General features: G+C 44.0%; 1 protein-coding gene across 1 annotated transcript in view; it reads left to right on the top strand.

Annotated features, from left to right (window-relative positions):
• Positions 1-10,114, top strand: part of LOC116394800 (mucin-5AC-like) — a 61,037-nt gene extending 50,923 nt beyond the window's left edge. Inside the window, exons 33-37 of the mRNA XM_031868118.1 lie at positions 1,201-1,463; positions 3,050-3,185; positions 4,241-4,330; positions 5,898-6,008; positions 6,186-10,114. Coding sequence (XP_031723978.1) covers positions 1,201-1,463; positions 3,050-3,185; positions 4,241-4,330; positions 5,898-6,008; positions 6,186-6,718 — 1,133 coding nt within the window. The 3' untranslated portion in view covers positions 6,719-10,114. The remainder of the gene's footprint in view (positions 1-1,200; positions 1,464-3,049; positions 3,186-4,240; positions 4,331-5,897; positions 6,009-6,185) is intronic.
• The last annotated feature ends 4,655 nt before the right edge of the window (positions 10,115-14,769 follow it).

Raw genomic sequence — 14,769 nt, 5'->3', positions numbered from 1 at the left:
TATTACCATGAACACACACACACTACAGTGACCAGCTGTCTATTACCATGAACACACACACACTACAGTGACCAGCTGTCTATTACCATGAACACACACACACTACAGTGACCAGCTGTCTATTACCATGAACACACACACACTACAGTGACCAGCTGTCTATTACCATGAACACACACACACTACAGTGACCAGCTGTCTATTACCATGAACACACACACTACAGTGACCAGCTGTTTATTACAATGAACACACACACTACAATGACCAGCTGTTTTAGGAAATTACTGAGATCTTTTCAACACACAAGGCAAAAACATAGTTCTTCGGGTCATTTTACATATTTTATTGTATTTTGCTTCTATATTTTTGGATTTATGGAGATAAAAAGTGATTCCCTTTATAAAAACCTTTGACTCTAATATGACGACAAAATGAAACAAGAATGTTGAACCTCTAATGTTTACATCGATGTTCTGGAAATGTATGAAAATTAGCTCATATTTAATCATATAATGCTTCATTTGCATAACATTACATTTCTAAGAACTTGTCTTAATGTAAATAATCAACTCTCTCAGTTCATCTCGTCTCCCCTTAAACATGAAACACTGAGTCTTCTTTAAAGAAGTGGAGCCAATGGGCTTATTGGAGCTGAGAGCCACAGACAGCAGAGGAGTCACAGCGATGACAGACGGACTCACACCTTGTTGCTTTTGGTCTTTTCATGAGATTTGATGACACTATCAGATATATTTTAAGTTTTCCTTTCAGGTTTAGGAGGTTTAGGGTTTCTGCTGGCAATAATTCACCAAACAGTGTTCCTGGTTTCCATACGAGCTGTATGAGTAGTGCCTACATTAAGAAGAACAGCTATGCTCTATAATAAGAGCTGTATGAGTAGAGCCCACATTAAGAAGAACAGCTATGCTCTATAATAAGAGCTGTGAGTAGAGCCCACATTAAGAAGAACAGCTATGCTCTATAATAAGAGCTGTGAGTAGAGCCCACATTAAGAACAGCTATGCTCTATAATAAGAGCTGTGAGTAGAGCCCACATTAAGAAGAACAGCTATGCTCTATAATAAGAGCTGTATGAGTAGAGCCCACATTAAGAAGAACAGCTATGCTCGAATGTGTTTTAACGTGTTGCACAGACACTATTTTAAAGCTCTTTCATGGTTTGACCCCCATTTCCAGCAGACCCCAGGCATCCTATGAGAGCGCTGAACCCTCTCCGACTGGACCCCCCCCTTCACCCCAAGCCCATCCTCCACGAGCACCCCGTCGGGCCCCTGCCGCCCAAACCTGCCGTTGCCGCCAAGCCTCCGCTCTCCACCCCGGCTTCCCCGGCAGGAGCGGGAGCTCGTCCCTCCTCTGCTCCTCCTGCCGGCGGCTCAGCGGGGAGAGTCCAGCTCAGAGCGCCCCCTCATGACAGGAGGCCAGCGGAGAGCACAGCTCAGGTAACCCAGCAGTCTGTCAGGGGACACTATTCACACCTCATTTACTTCTTTAATATCATCCACAAACAACACCAGCACAAGCGTCATGAATATGTGAGGAAGCCAATGAGGTTACTTCCATTTGTTTGCATCTTTACTTGATTGATAAAATAATTCATATATTTAAAATGTACAGTTAAAAAGGTTAAAGATTATGAATACGGAATCATTTCATTTCTTTATAATGTGAATGGCGTATTATGTACGGTGACTAGTACGGGCCACAAGATGGCGGCAAAGTTTACAGCTTCTTGTCATCTCCAGGACACAGAAACAGATCGTTATGGCACAATAATGGAAAGCGCTTCCTCATCATCTTTGTATGGAGCAGATCTAAGAAAACACAGTGATCTTCATTAGACACATCAATCAAACTAAAGGCCTGTGAAATATCACCTGCACCCAGAATGCACCTGTGAAAACCCCTGTAACCAATCAGATCCTTTAGAAATCAGAGGCTGAACCCTCAGGATTCAGGTTTGCTTTATGGAATTATGTTACAGAATGATACAGTTAATGTCTCATGTTCCAGGAGGTAACCTAACATTAAGGAAGGAATATCTTATACATGTATCCGGTTGGGGATTTAATAATCCCAGTACTGATGTCAAAGTAGTAGATGTGGAGATTTAGGTGAATATAAGAAAGATTGTTATTACACATCTCTGTAATCCCTCTGAGCAAATCAGGATTGAAGAATGAGAACGGCTTGAGCAAGAAAACCAAGTGATTTCAATCCTCACATTATGAGGGGGAGGGGGGGGGGCAGACTACAGTTGGCAGCTAATAGTTTCCAGTCAATCAGCTGGTGCTGGTTACTGGGCGATATCAAGTGATAACATAAGTATTACCTCATATAGTTAAGTTTGATACAAACACATGAGGTAGGATAGATATGTGAGGACGTATAGAAGACATCAATGATATACTGCAGCTATAACAAAGGAAACGCAGCAGAGCGGAGAGAGGTCAGGTGGTACCATGGTGCAATATAGAGTATTCTCAAGCAATTACAAATAAAAACATTGGTTAGAGAATGTATCAGATTATGTAAAAGCTTAAGAGCATTTTCTTTTTATGACATCATTGGCAACAGTCACTATGTTACAGGCATGACTTTAACCGTCACATGTTTGTTTGGGCAGAAAGTAGCCTGGAAATGTCAAATGAATACACTTAGTGAAAATACAGATTCATGACAGACTCCTTATGATACACAACACTGTTTGAACAGTAAATACACAGTCAATGTGAGGAGCTGCTGACACACTTTCTCAACAATTTCATGAGTTTTTTGTCCTGAAAATCGATGTGAAATGAAAGTAGAAGGTAGAATACATATTAGAAACCCCTCTCACAAAATAATACAAGTCTACTCCAACCTCCTAAAGCACCGTAAGTTGATTGGCTCACGAAGGAAGGATTTATTTATTGGTTGCAGGATTGTTGGATTAGCGTTCTGTACATACAGACTCGTATCAGTGCTGACGGAGCCGTCATGTTGCTGTGTCACGGTCCACTGAGCTCCCTCTGATCTTCATCCCCAGAATGGGAGCCAGGAGCGTCCCCAGGGCGCCGCCTCGACTCCGTCCTCCAGGACAGAGCTGCTCCCTCCAGCCTCCTCTCCATGGAGATGTCCCGGTGCACAGGATCGCTCAGAGAGAGCACAATCGGTGACCGACGGTACGTCTCGTTAAAACCAAATAATGCATCAGAACTAAGGTTTGGGCTGATGTGTACTACTAGAGCAGTGGTTCTCAAACTGTGGGGCGCGGTGGTATTACAGGTGGGGCGCAGGGGGAAATGCGGAATCTTTTTTTTTTTTTTTTTAATTTAAGTAATTAATAAATACATGGTGAAATGCCTGTACTTTCGTGTAAATGTTTACGTTACGCCGTTAACAGGTTATGCTTGCGCATACGCGACGGCCATGATCCTTGGCGACTCACATGTGTGGCTTAGTGTTCCAAATGAAGAGACATTTGGCAGGCGGGAACAGAAAAGCAGCCGCAAGCGATGCATCCGAGACGAACAGCAAGCAGCCAAGAATAAAATATGATGACGCCTATCTTGCTCTGGGTTTCACAGTGAACGCGGTAGGAGATGAGAGACCAGTCTGTGTTTTATGTCTGAAAACTCTAGCTGTGGATAGTATGAAACTTGTTTTGTTTAGTTTTTCACAGGTTGCACTTTATTGTTATCTTGAAAAGATGTTTAGTGCAAAACAGGTTAATTGCAGCCAATTGCAATAAGCTATTTTTTGCCAGATATTAGTTATTTTTTGCACAGATATAACTTTATTTGCATTGTTCTAACAAAGCGATTGCACATTGTATTTGTTTTTGTTTGATGGAGCGATCTGGTTTACTTAAAAGCGATTGCAATTTTCTTTATTCTATTATTTGAAAAAGCACAGACGGAGGAGTCACAAAATGTTATTTCAATAAAAATTAAACATGGACCATTTTGTTACAATTTTGTTGGGGCGGTGGGGCATGAACACTTTTCTTCTTCCAAAGTGGGGCGCGACAGAAAAAGTTTGAGAACCGCTGTACTAGAGGAACATCAGGTGTGGTTCAGACGAGGAGTAGAGGAGGATCCTCCGTATGATAACACTCAAGCGTTTAACATCTAAGGGTCTTTATCACCTTTCGTAAGTTCAACATTTAAAAGCCACTTTAATAGCTGAAGAAAAGTTGATTTAACACGTGTTAAATCAACTGTGTGTGTACCTCCAGAGAGTCTACCTAAGCCACGCCCACACGTGAGGCCCCTCCCACAGCGCAGAGCCGTGTCCGTCCATGAGGACGCTCTGACAATGACACAAGGTGAGGCTTTGTCTTATTATTGATCAAAGACAATGAATAGAATCATAACCGTAAGGGAAGGAATATAAAAACAATGTAAGATCAAACCACGAGTCTGTGAAAGGTTAATGAAGAGATTCACACATTCAAGTTGGGAGAACGTCTCGACTACAGCAGAAGATTAGAGAATTTACTGCTTCTTGAAATGTGGGCAAAAGAAAGAGGCTCCAGGTACCTGAGGTGTGGAGGTCAGGTTCATGAGAGGTTAGGTCCTCAGGGTTCCATTGGGTCATGGTCTCTGAAGACCCACGTTAGAATACTCATCATAAACTACAACATGACACTTGGCCTCAAGCAGGAAGTGATATAAGAACAGATTTGCTCTTATTTTGTTAGTATCTTTATGTGATTGGATTATTAAAGAAATACTATTGGTCCATTGATCCTATTCTTACTGTAACACCAGTACTGATGCTGTTTTATTTAACTGAACCTCGAGTTCTCTACTGCTCAACTTCTTCTTCTTCTTCTTCTTCTTCTTCTTCTTCTTCCAGCCTTTTTTTGGTGGCAGCTCTCCAATGCTTGGATATGAGCCAGAGTGTTTGCACACGGCACAACAGCTTAAATAGTGTTTAGGTTGCGTTGTAATAATAGCCAACAATCCGCCACATGCCTCCAGTTTATGATCAAGTGGATTCATCATTAAGAACTCCTGGTGAGAGCAGCTTTAGATGGTTCAGAGTATTCGGTGCATCTGGAGTCCACTCTTTATCAGAAAATAGAGGAGACATTTCAGAGAATGTTGCAGACCTGATGTGGGTCACAAACAATACACACTAAAACAAAGGTCACAACCTTTCTGGCTTGTGACCCTTTACAGTCAAGCAGGGTCTACTTGTGACCCACTGTCATCGGTTTCATATGCTGTTGATGCATATGCATATGCATATGCAAAGAGGGAACTTTGTTCTACACAATAAAGATACAATAATTCAGTTGTTCACAAGAGAGCAAGCTGAAATATCTAAATGTAATTTAGTGTTCTGTTTCCTATCCTGTTAAACAACAACCCCTCAGGTTTATCCTGCGGCCCTTTGGGGGGCACCGACCCCCATGTTGGGAACCAGTGAACCAAAAGACACGTGTCACATGTGTACTGGCTGAATCCAGAAAGACATACAGAGCTGTCTCTGCCGACACTTAAAAGCTGCGAAAAGATGGAATTCAAGTTTACCACAGCGTCTAACCCTAACCCCAACCCCAACTCTAACCCCAACCCAAATCCCAACCCTCTAACCCCAACTCTAACCCAAACCCCAACCCCCTAACCCCAACTCTAACCCCAACCCAAACCCCAACTCCAACCCCAACCCTCTAACCCCAACTCTAACCCCAACCCAAACCCCAACTCCAACCCCAACCCTCTAACCCCAACCCCAATTCTAACCCCAACCCTCGTCATGAAGAATCTGAAACAAACGGGCACATTTTGTTAATTTATACATACTGATTTAATAAGTCCGGATTAAAGACTAACTCGTGGTCTCCAAGACCCTCAAGTCCCTCTATTTGTCTAAATCTCTCTCAGAGCTGAAGGCAGTGTTACAGAGATCCCCCATCCGATTCCGTGGCAACAGAGGAGACCTGCCCACCTGCACCGAAGATCCATCTAGTGGGGAGGAAGCAAAGAAGAGCTCAGGTAAGAGAGGGGAGGAAGCAAAGAAGAGCTCAGGTAAGAGAGGGGAGGAAGCAAAGAAGAGCTCAGGATCTAGTGGGGGAGGAAGCACAGAAGAGCTCAGGTGAGAGGTGTTTATAATGCTTGGAATATTTCTTATTCTTTGATTGATTGTTGTTCTTTGGTTCTTCATCCATCCAGCCGGTGACACAGGGAAACAGACAGCTGAGGACAGGAAGGAGGCTGTCCAGAAGGAGGAGCTGAAGGCAGAGCGAGGAAGGACCAAGCACCCTCCTCCAGGAGAAGAGGAGACCCCGGGCTCAGGGCGTCCCTCCTCTGCAGAAACTTCAGCACCCCGAGTCTTCAGTCCGACCGCAGCTCGGTCCATCCTGGAGAGGCCTCCGGCACTAACCCCGAGCCTGGAGAAGAAGCCTCCTGTTCCCCCCACGTGGGAGAAAAAGAGCCCCAGCGCGGCCCCACCGTTGCCCCGAACTCTAGAAAAACTGCTGGTATCCCCACCACCCCGAGAAAAGAGCCTGAGCACAATCCCATCCGGATCGCCGGAAAACCCCAGAGTGAGCCCTCTGTCCCACAAGAAGCAGAGCCCCGGCACAGCTCCGGGCACAGCGGATGTGAGAAACAGCACTCAGGAGGGAGGAGAGGCGGTCTCTAAACAGCACACAATGAAGGCAGAGCCAGCAGACCAAAGAACTGATTCCCCTCTGTCTGAATAACACACACACTGACTGACACCAGGAGGCCTGGGAGAGAGAGGAGCCAGGGGTCTGTGACATCACTGAGATCAGGAAGTACTAGGTCTGAGAACAGCTGTAAAAGTGCTGCTGTGTCCCATGCCAGGGGGGTTCTCTTTGAAAGCTAAACGTGATGTAGTGCACACGGTTGGTGCATTTTGTTGTTGCTAGCTTACAGCTAACGTCTGCTCTACTGGGTGAATAACCACGTACTGCAACGTGCCCAGAACAATGAAAGTTGAATCGATTCATTCTGAAAATACATGTTTTTTTATTGATTAGGAGTGCCCAACCGCAGCCCCTGTTTGTATGAGGCATGTATTATTCGTACTAATCCGACCGCTGGGTTCTTATTGCAGTCTGTGCTTATTTACTCCAAACAACAAAGCTAACGGACGTTAGCTGCGGGGGTAGCATCACACCGTGTGTTTTTTGTGTTGACAGCTCATCTTCTGACTATATTGTCATCTCGTCACGTTGATGAACTGGTGCCATGTAAGGGGACGTTCACATGTCATTTTTTTGCGCCGTCAAATTCATTGTTGTCAATGTAGACGCCCAAAAAGCGAGAGCGACGCTGTCGCTTTTCAGGGCGCAATGGCAGCGCCCTGAGATTCAATTTGTACTTGCGCTGCAGCGCACCGCACGTCATGTGACAGGGAATGACCAATCAGAGCTTTTCTTTCTTCTGGAAATAACAGTCTACGGGAAATTAATAAAAGAGAAGTTAATCATTTTAGCAGGCGGCAACCTACGGTTCTTCAGAGTGAAGTCAAAGCTTCATGTGTTGAAGCTGCGTTCTCATATACAGACTGTGCATTTTAGTTCAGAACTATTTGGAGCTTTACTATCCACCCAAAGAAATATTTGACTTGCTTCACCCTTCGACTGTACATAAGAAGGCTTCACTCTGCCGACCAAGGAAGTCACAACATCCGGATGAAAGTTCAGCCAAACTGAGAATCAAGCAGTAAAGCTACCGTGTGGTGCTGGGAATCCATATCTGTGTTCTGACTCTGTTTAGTTTAGTCAGTGAGGTTTGCTCCGGCGTTTCCATGCGGTTTTGATGCAACATGTGAACGGCCCCTAAAAGCTGCAAGACAAGCAGTGATTTTTTAGCTCAAGTTTAAACATGTTTATGAAACAGGACACAGCGAGCTTCAGCTAAACCAGGATGTAAAGTCTTTGCTGTACGCTCTCCACTAAGGGGATGGCTCATCTCAGCGTTTGTGAGTGTCGCTCATCATCATGTCAAAGACACTTTACTGTTTATCACCTGCTGTTCTACATGTTGTCATTATGATTTGATGGGGGGTTTCACGGCCCACCATGTTCTTCTGTAACTTTTCACTTTGCTTCTTGAATTCTTTGTTCCCCAGAAGACGAGACATATTTCATTGTGACTTAGATTGAGTGATTGATCTACATTTAGACATAAATCTGTTTTGCTCCCATTCATTTTTAAATTGGGGATTTCTGGAAAGTGTTAGAATTGTTATGACTTAAAATTTTGACTACATGATGTTTTAAATCCCTCTTTTTTTAATCATTGGCTGTTTGCGAAAACATTGTTTTGTTGTTTTGCCCCACACCAATCACTGTGACATCCACCCACTCAACATGGTTCATTCTGTTAGCGTTAGTGTTAGCCATCAACCGCTAGTTTGTATTCTGTTAATCAAAGTCAACAGAAGTGAACTGCTCACTGTCACTACTGAGGTCCTGCTTTTCATAAAGATAGAGACTAGCTCCACATGAGATGAGATGTCCACTATGCTGCGCACACATTGTGTAAAGTGCATGAATACTAGAAGTACAGTCGACTCATTTCCTTTCAATGAACATGAGTGAGCTTTAGATAAAGGCGCCATCACGGCAAGATCACGTAACGTTCCATAAGACGGGACCAGTGTAGGTTTATGATACTTTTATAACGTGAGGCGGTGGTTTGTTGTGCTCTTTCTGTCTTCCCTGATCCATATTCATGCACACCAGTGTGTCCAATGAAGCATGTATCAGGATGTCCCGTTAGCTCACTAAGAAACAGACGGGATGTGTGGCAGGAAGTCATAAAGAGACGGCACTTTGTTTTATCATAATGTAGTTTTGAGCAGGAATCCAAATCAGAACCACTTCATTGCCAAGTATGTGCACATACAAGGAGTCTGGCTTGGTGATCGGTGCGTGACACTGAACACAGTGCAATAGTATACAATTTAAGAATGAAGAATAGACAATGATAAAGAAACAATATTAGAGTGTTTTAGAATGAGTGTTACCACTCGATCGCTGTAGTTCTTCAGGGCACAGGTGAGACAGAAACTTGACAAGGAATGAATCAGATATTTGTGTTTGTGGACCAGGTCCATCGGCTCCATCCAGCACACACGATGTGAGGTGGCTGCAGGACCTCAGTAGTGCACCGGGACAGTTCCTTGTCATTGTTTAAGCTCATTGTTTATCCTCCGTTAAGAAGGAATCAACATTACACTTTGAATACCACTTCCTGGTGAACTCCAGGTCTCTCAGAACCAACAGGTAGAACAGTTCAACAGCTGTCTTATGTCCTCTCTTGGCACCATATTAGGCGCACTTAGATGAAGACTGGCTCAGCTGTTTGTTTCAGCGAGGGAAACATCCAATCACAGAACAGCACAAGACCTTCTTGTAGCACAGATACTGAGCTACATCGTGCTCAAGGTTTCATAGACGTTTCTAACAATGCCTCCCAGTGTTCTTACACATGCTGCTGTTGCTACAGAGAGGTGAGGTCGCTCCCAACATCTTGATACAAAATATACATAATTAAAGAAGTAAGCTCAACTTTTGGTTATTTTCTCATGATTTGTATACATTGAAAATGATGTCAAATCCATTTGCTTAACACAATTTGTAGTCCCATCATGTCATCCATGTGGGAGAATATGTCTTGCCTTGTTAAGACGTCTTTACATTGACCTCTTTAGAATCTCATGGGACACTGGAGCTCTGCATGTTTCTGTGTGACGTTCAAATCAATTCAGGTTCAATCCGTCCGTTACACAAGCGCACATATGATCACCACGTCCATCCTATCACAGGAGAAGCAGAGGATGGAACAGAACCCCAGTATATGATCAGATATCATGTGAGGTCTATCAGACTCAGGGGGGCTGTGGAGAACGCTGTGTGTTTCTAAGAGCAGACCTCAGGTCAGCGGCCTGAGCCTCCGTCTCATCCTGGGGCAGAGTTTATTTTCTACCCTCATGTTTATCTTTGCCTTGCACGCACAGAATATATACAAAACTAAATAAAGCAAACAAAAACAAAGTTATGAACAGAGTGTACATCCTTACCTATACTTGTTAATAATTATTAAAATTATGAGTTGTGTCATAATCGTGTACTCTCTTGTTTTGTTTGATGTCTTCCGAGACGGTGATGAGACTGATAGCACAGAGCCTGCATCAGTGAGCTGTGTGTGAGGTTGGAACATTATTGAACACATTATTGTGTTTTGGGATCTCGACCCAAACTAGAGACTAAAGGTCAGGATATCTGCCAATGCTGCTTTGATTTTGACCTTATTTTAAATGTTCCATCTTTGTAGAAGTGCAATACAAAATGTCTGTCCTGACATTTTATTGGACCTCGGTGACATGTTACGCAAAATATACATTTTCATGGCTTTTCAAGAAGAATATGTCTGGAGACCCTAAAGTTTCCTCCTGCTCCATCTATCAGAACACATGTGTTAGAAGGAGCTGGTCTGTGTGACGTAGGACCAACTCCAGCTGACCAACAACTACCTCGCTGTCTCGCGGTGAGTTCCTGCCTGTCTCGCGGTGAGTTCCTCGCTGTCTCATGGCGAGCCTGTATGTACTCTCATCATCTGAAGCCGTGTAGACCCAGTGCATTCACTTTATCTTGGACTGAAGTGTCCCCACAACAACTGAAGAACCCTTTCTCAACACGGGTCGGTACACAGCAGGATTCTCAAGATCTACCGGTTGTCCTTGAGTCGGGACATTAAACTTGGATGGTGTAAGTTTTTTCCGTTTTTATGTTCTTTACTGTTTATTTTGCAGGTTAGCCTGGTGGAGTTAGTTGTAGCATGTTGTGCGGCTAATGTGGCTAGCTTCGACTGTAACACAGGCTGGAGCAATGCGAGAGTCCATAATCAATACCCTCATAAATGTATTTTAGACTAAGCGTACTTTTCTGAACAATAGAACATACTACTATGTATATATTCATCTTTCAGAATGTGACCGTTTGTGTTTATGAAGCTCTGTTCATTTGTTTTCGTGCCTCAACTCATGGATTTGTCTCATGAGGAAAACTACTTCTTAACACTGCTGTTCATAAAACAGCTTCAAGAGTCTGTAGAAAATGCCACCAAATATCAATCTTTCTTTATTTGTTCTCTCAATCATACAAATACTTTTGATTAGGAGAAGAAACAGAAGCACTAGACTGAGCAGACTGAGATGTGCTGCAGTAGATGAAGTATACATCTATTGTAAATGATTAACTGTTGTATAGTGTCCCATTACACCCTTTCCTGAGACACGGGCCCCAGTTTAGTTTTCTCACACACAGTAAACTACCACAGCAGTGGATGGTTTACTGTGTGGAAAGGTTTTACTGACATCCTGGGATGTTCCAGCCCCGTCTGATTCCCAGAGCGTCAAATACAACATTTAGATTTATTACATTTATTACATTTGCTGAGCACAGACATGCTCCCCAGGGCATCAAACACCTTAATGAGCTTGTTAGCTTTCATGTTGACACCCACTACAGGTTTGCAGATAGACACTATATACTGTGTACTGTAGGTAACATGGCTGTATATTCACTCACATTAAAGGTGTTTAATGTGACAGTTAAACAGTTTCCTCCACACAATGATTTATTCTTAACTATGCTCCATTTCGCTCTTACCTCCTACAGGGATCATCAAAGTTCTACTTTACTGAGGAGCAGCAGGAGGCTCCCTGCTGAGAGGCCTGTTGAATACAGCGGGATGATGGTGAAAGGTCTGGGACAGTCTGCAGATAGAGATACACTCTGTATTACTGCATCAGGCTGTCCTTGGACCTTAACTACGTGTAGGCCTAGTCCACATACATAGGTCGTTTTTTAAACAGGGTTTTTCCTCGTTAGGTAAAAAAGAAAAATCCGGTTCACACAGAAAAAAAGTCTCTGTCCAGATGAAAACGCTAAAACACAATTGAAGCTCAGTCAAGGCCAGTGGGTAGAGTGGGACACACACACACACAGACACACACACACACACACACACACACCAGCGACATGACGCTGGGGTCTAGGTGGTGGGAGTGTTAGATAACATAGAAGCGACCTCCATAGTGCATTCTGGTGCCTCTGTTCCTCAACATGTTGGAAGAGTAACTGTATATTTACATGTACGTTATATGTCAATGTCAGGATCCCTGTCTGACCCATTGTGTGTTAACCTCTGTTTCCCCCCAATCTCCTCTCCTCATGTGTCTGTCATTCCCCTGTTTGTTTTGTTGTGCCATGTGCTTGGTGTTGTTTTCTCGGGCCTGCCTCCAGACACCTCCCATTGCCACTGCCCTGATTGATGCACAGCTGCGGACAATCTGGCTCATTACCCGGCAGCGTATCAACCCTGGTCTTGCAGGCCTGGGTCGTCAGTCCGTATTGTCTTCTGCCTCGGTATCCTCCGCCGCCGTTCCGTAAGTTGAACCCTGTTGTATCTTCCCAAACTAATCTCTCTCCTCTCTGCTACGGGTGTAGAGTACTGGTCGATCTGCGTACTCTCCGGTGTCGAGCCACGGGACATCACACCGTCGATCTGCCTGGCCTCCGGTGTCGAGCCACGGGCTCCACACCTTCACAGACCTTCAAAATAAAATCTGTTACATCGGACTCTGTCTCCTGTGGTCTTGCGTTTGGGTCCTACCCGTGAACTCCCGTGACAGTCAACTCCGGGGAGTTCACCTGAACTCAGACACCCCTGAGAGAGCAGCTGAGGCCAGCCTTTGTTTGGTCACTCATTTGGTAGGCTCCCTTTCTTTCCTTTTATAAATATGTTTAAAAAGCATGATTTTAAGAGTGAACTTGTAGAAACATGATGTATTCTCTCTAGCTGTGTGAGATAATGTTAAACATGTGTTATCTGCTGGATTCATGTTTGCTGAGGGACTAAAACTTGGAGGAATCGCTTCGGCTCACCAACCAAGAAGAAAGGTATGCTTAAGCAGAACGGAGAATGTTTTTTTTTTTTTTTTTTTTTTTTTTTTTATAGGTTTTTAGTCCCCTGAACACTATATTAACATGGTTCTTATAAATCTAGATTCACCTGCATGTCTTCCACTAGGAGGGGACGGTGTTCCAGCCTAGAAAGGTATTGTTTACTCTTACACTGCATGCTTTATAAAATGTTTGTTTAAAGGTTCCTTTTTGTATATTAATGTGTTATAGTTTTAAACAAAGACACTAGTTTTTCCATACTAGATATGTGCCTTTAACAGATCAATTCAATGGGCCACTTTCTGTATATGTTCTTGTGGGCCTTTGTGCTGTGCTGAAGGGGGACCGAGTGGTAGAGCTGGTATCTTGCATGTGTATCTTAACGTGTGGTTTGAGTTGCCTTAGCGAGTAGGTCCATTTGATTTGGGTTCATGTGCAGTGGTTTATTCATTATTTGCCTACATATTTTGTGACAAATTCCTCTTTTTACTCATAACTCCACACTGACCTCCCTGATGGTGCAGTTTAGCCCCACGTTGTTTATTTTCTTCATTTGTTTTGATTTATCTAATTTTACAATTTATTCCAACCCTCCTTTATTATGATCTGCATTTAGGCCTTTGATTGAAACCCACTTGTTGAGTGGAGACGAGTCTTTTATTCATGCATTGTCAACAAAGTCTATATCTTCAGTATAGTCTCTAGTTCCAGTTTGTTCTGGGTCTTGTGCATCGAGTATCACCTGGTCACAATGACAGGTATAGGTGCTGCTGTCCTACTTCTTGACTAACATGGCCAGTATGACAGGCTTCAACTCTGCCACTAGAAGTGTCTTCTTCGGTGCAGCCAGAGAATCCTCCACGTCCACATACCTGTTTCCAGTCTCGTTTTTAGGAGCAAGCCGACGTCCAGTTTCTCAGCAGAGAAAGCATCTTCCTCCTCGTTTCCTTGCCGGGAATCTCACCAGTTACTCCGGGTCACCCTGTGCAGGTAAGAACCTTTTCGGCACCACGCATTCTCCGGCTAAATCCAGCAAACGATCCATGCACACCACAGGGCCGAAAATCCCTAAACTCATACCGGCGTCCCTCAGAGCCGGCTCCTCGTGGCTGCAGCTCCACGCGCTCCGCATTCATTCACTTCAAGCCGCTCAACAATCAAGGTAAAGGCGTTAATCAGCAGGTGCTAGTTTTAGGTGCTGTCCAAACCGTAACATTGTGTAACGTTCCACTTACGAGTCGGAGACAGAGTGAAGTCCTTGCAAGAGGTTTATTAACAGAAACCGTCAACAGTGCCGAGCAACTCCAGCGAACATTATCGGTGTTCGTACAGTGTTTCATCAACTCTCTTCTTCGTTGGTTCCGGTCTAACGACCTTGACTAGCTCCCGACACAGAACAGGTAACCTCCTCCCCTCTGCTCTACCAATCACAGGCATGCACTTTGACTAACGTGTACAGTGCGTCCCGTGATTGGCCAGAGAGAGGGAGGTGACAGCCTGACCCCTCTACTACCAGCTCTTGCTGTACAGGGTCGCTACAATTGTTTCATTTTTCTCTTGGCGTTCAATGGAAGAACTATTACCAATGAACCTACCTTTACCACAACGGGATCTATAAGGCTCATCTTAAAGCAGGGATATTAGAGACACACACAGCTAGGACATATTTAACCCCTCTGTGTCCTAAGAGTATTAGATATGCAGCATTGCAGGCTCACTAGGTGGAACTTGAAGACATTGTCATGGTAAAAGAACAACTTGCAAGGTTCTCAGTACCTTAGTGTAGCCGTCCCAACCCGTGGCATTTATGG

Source organism: Anarrhichthys ocellatus, unplaced genomic scaffold, assembly GCF_004355925.1.
Source record: "Anarrhichthys ocellatus isolate YVR2014 unplaced genomic scaffold, GSC_Weel_1.0 scaffold41, whole genome shotgun sequence".
Taxonomy (NCBI): Eukaryota; Metazoa; Chordata; class Actinopteri; order Perciformes; family Anarhichadidae; genus Anarrhichthys; species Anarrhichthys ocellatus.
The sequence above is the reverse complement of the archived record's forward strand: the minus strand, read 5'-3'. Positions and strand labels throughout refer to the sequence as shown.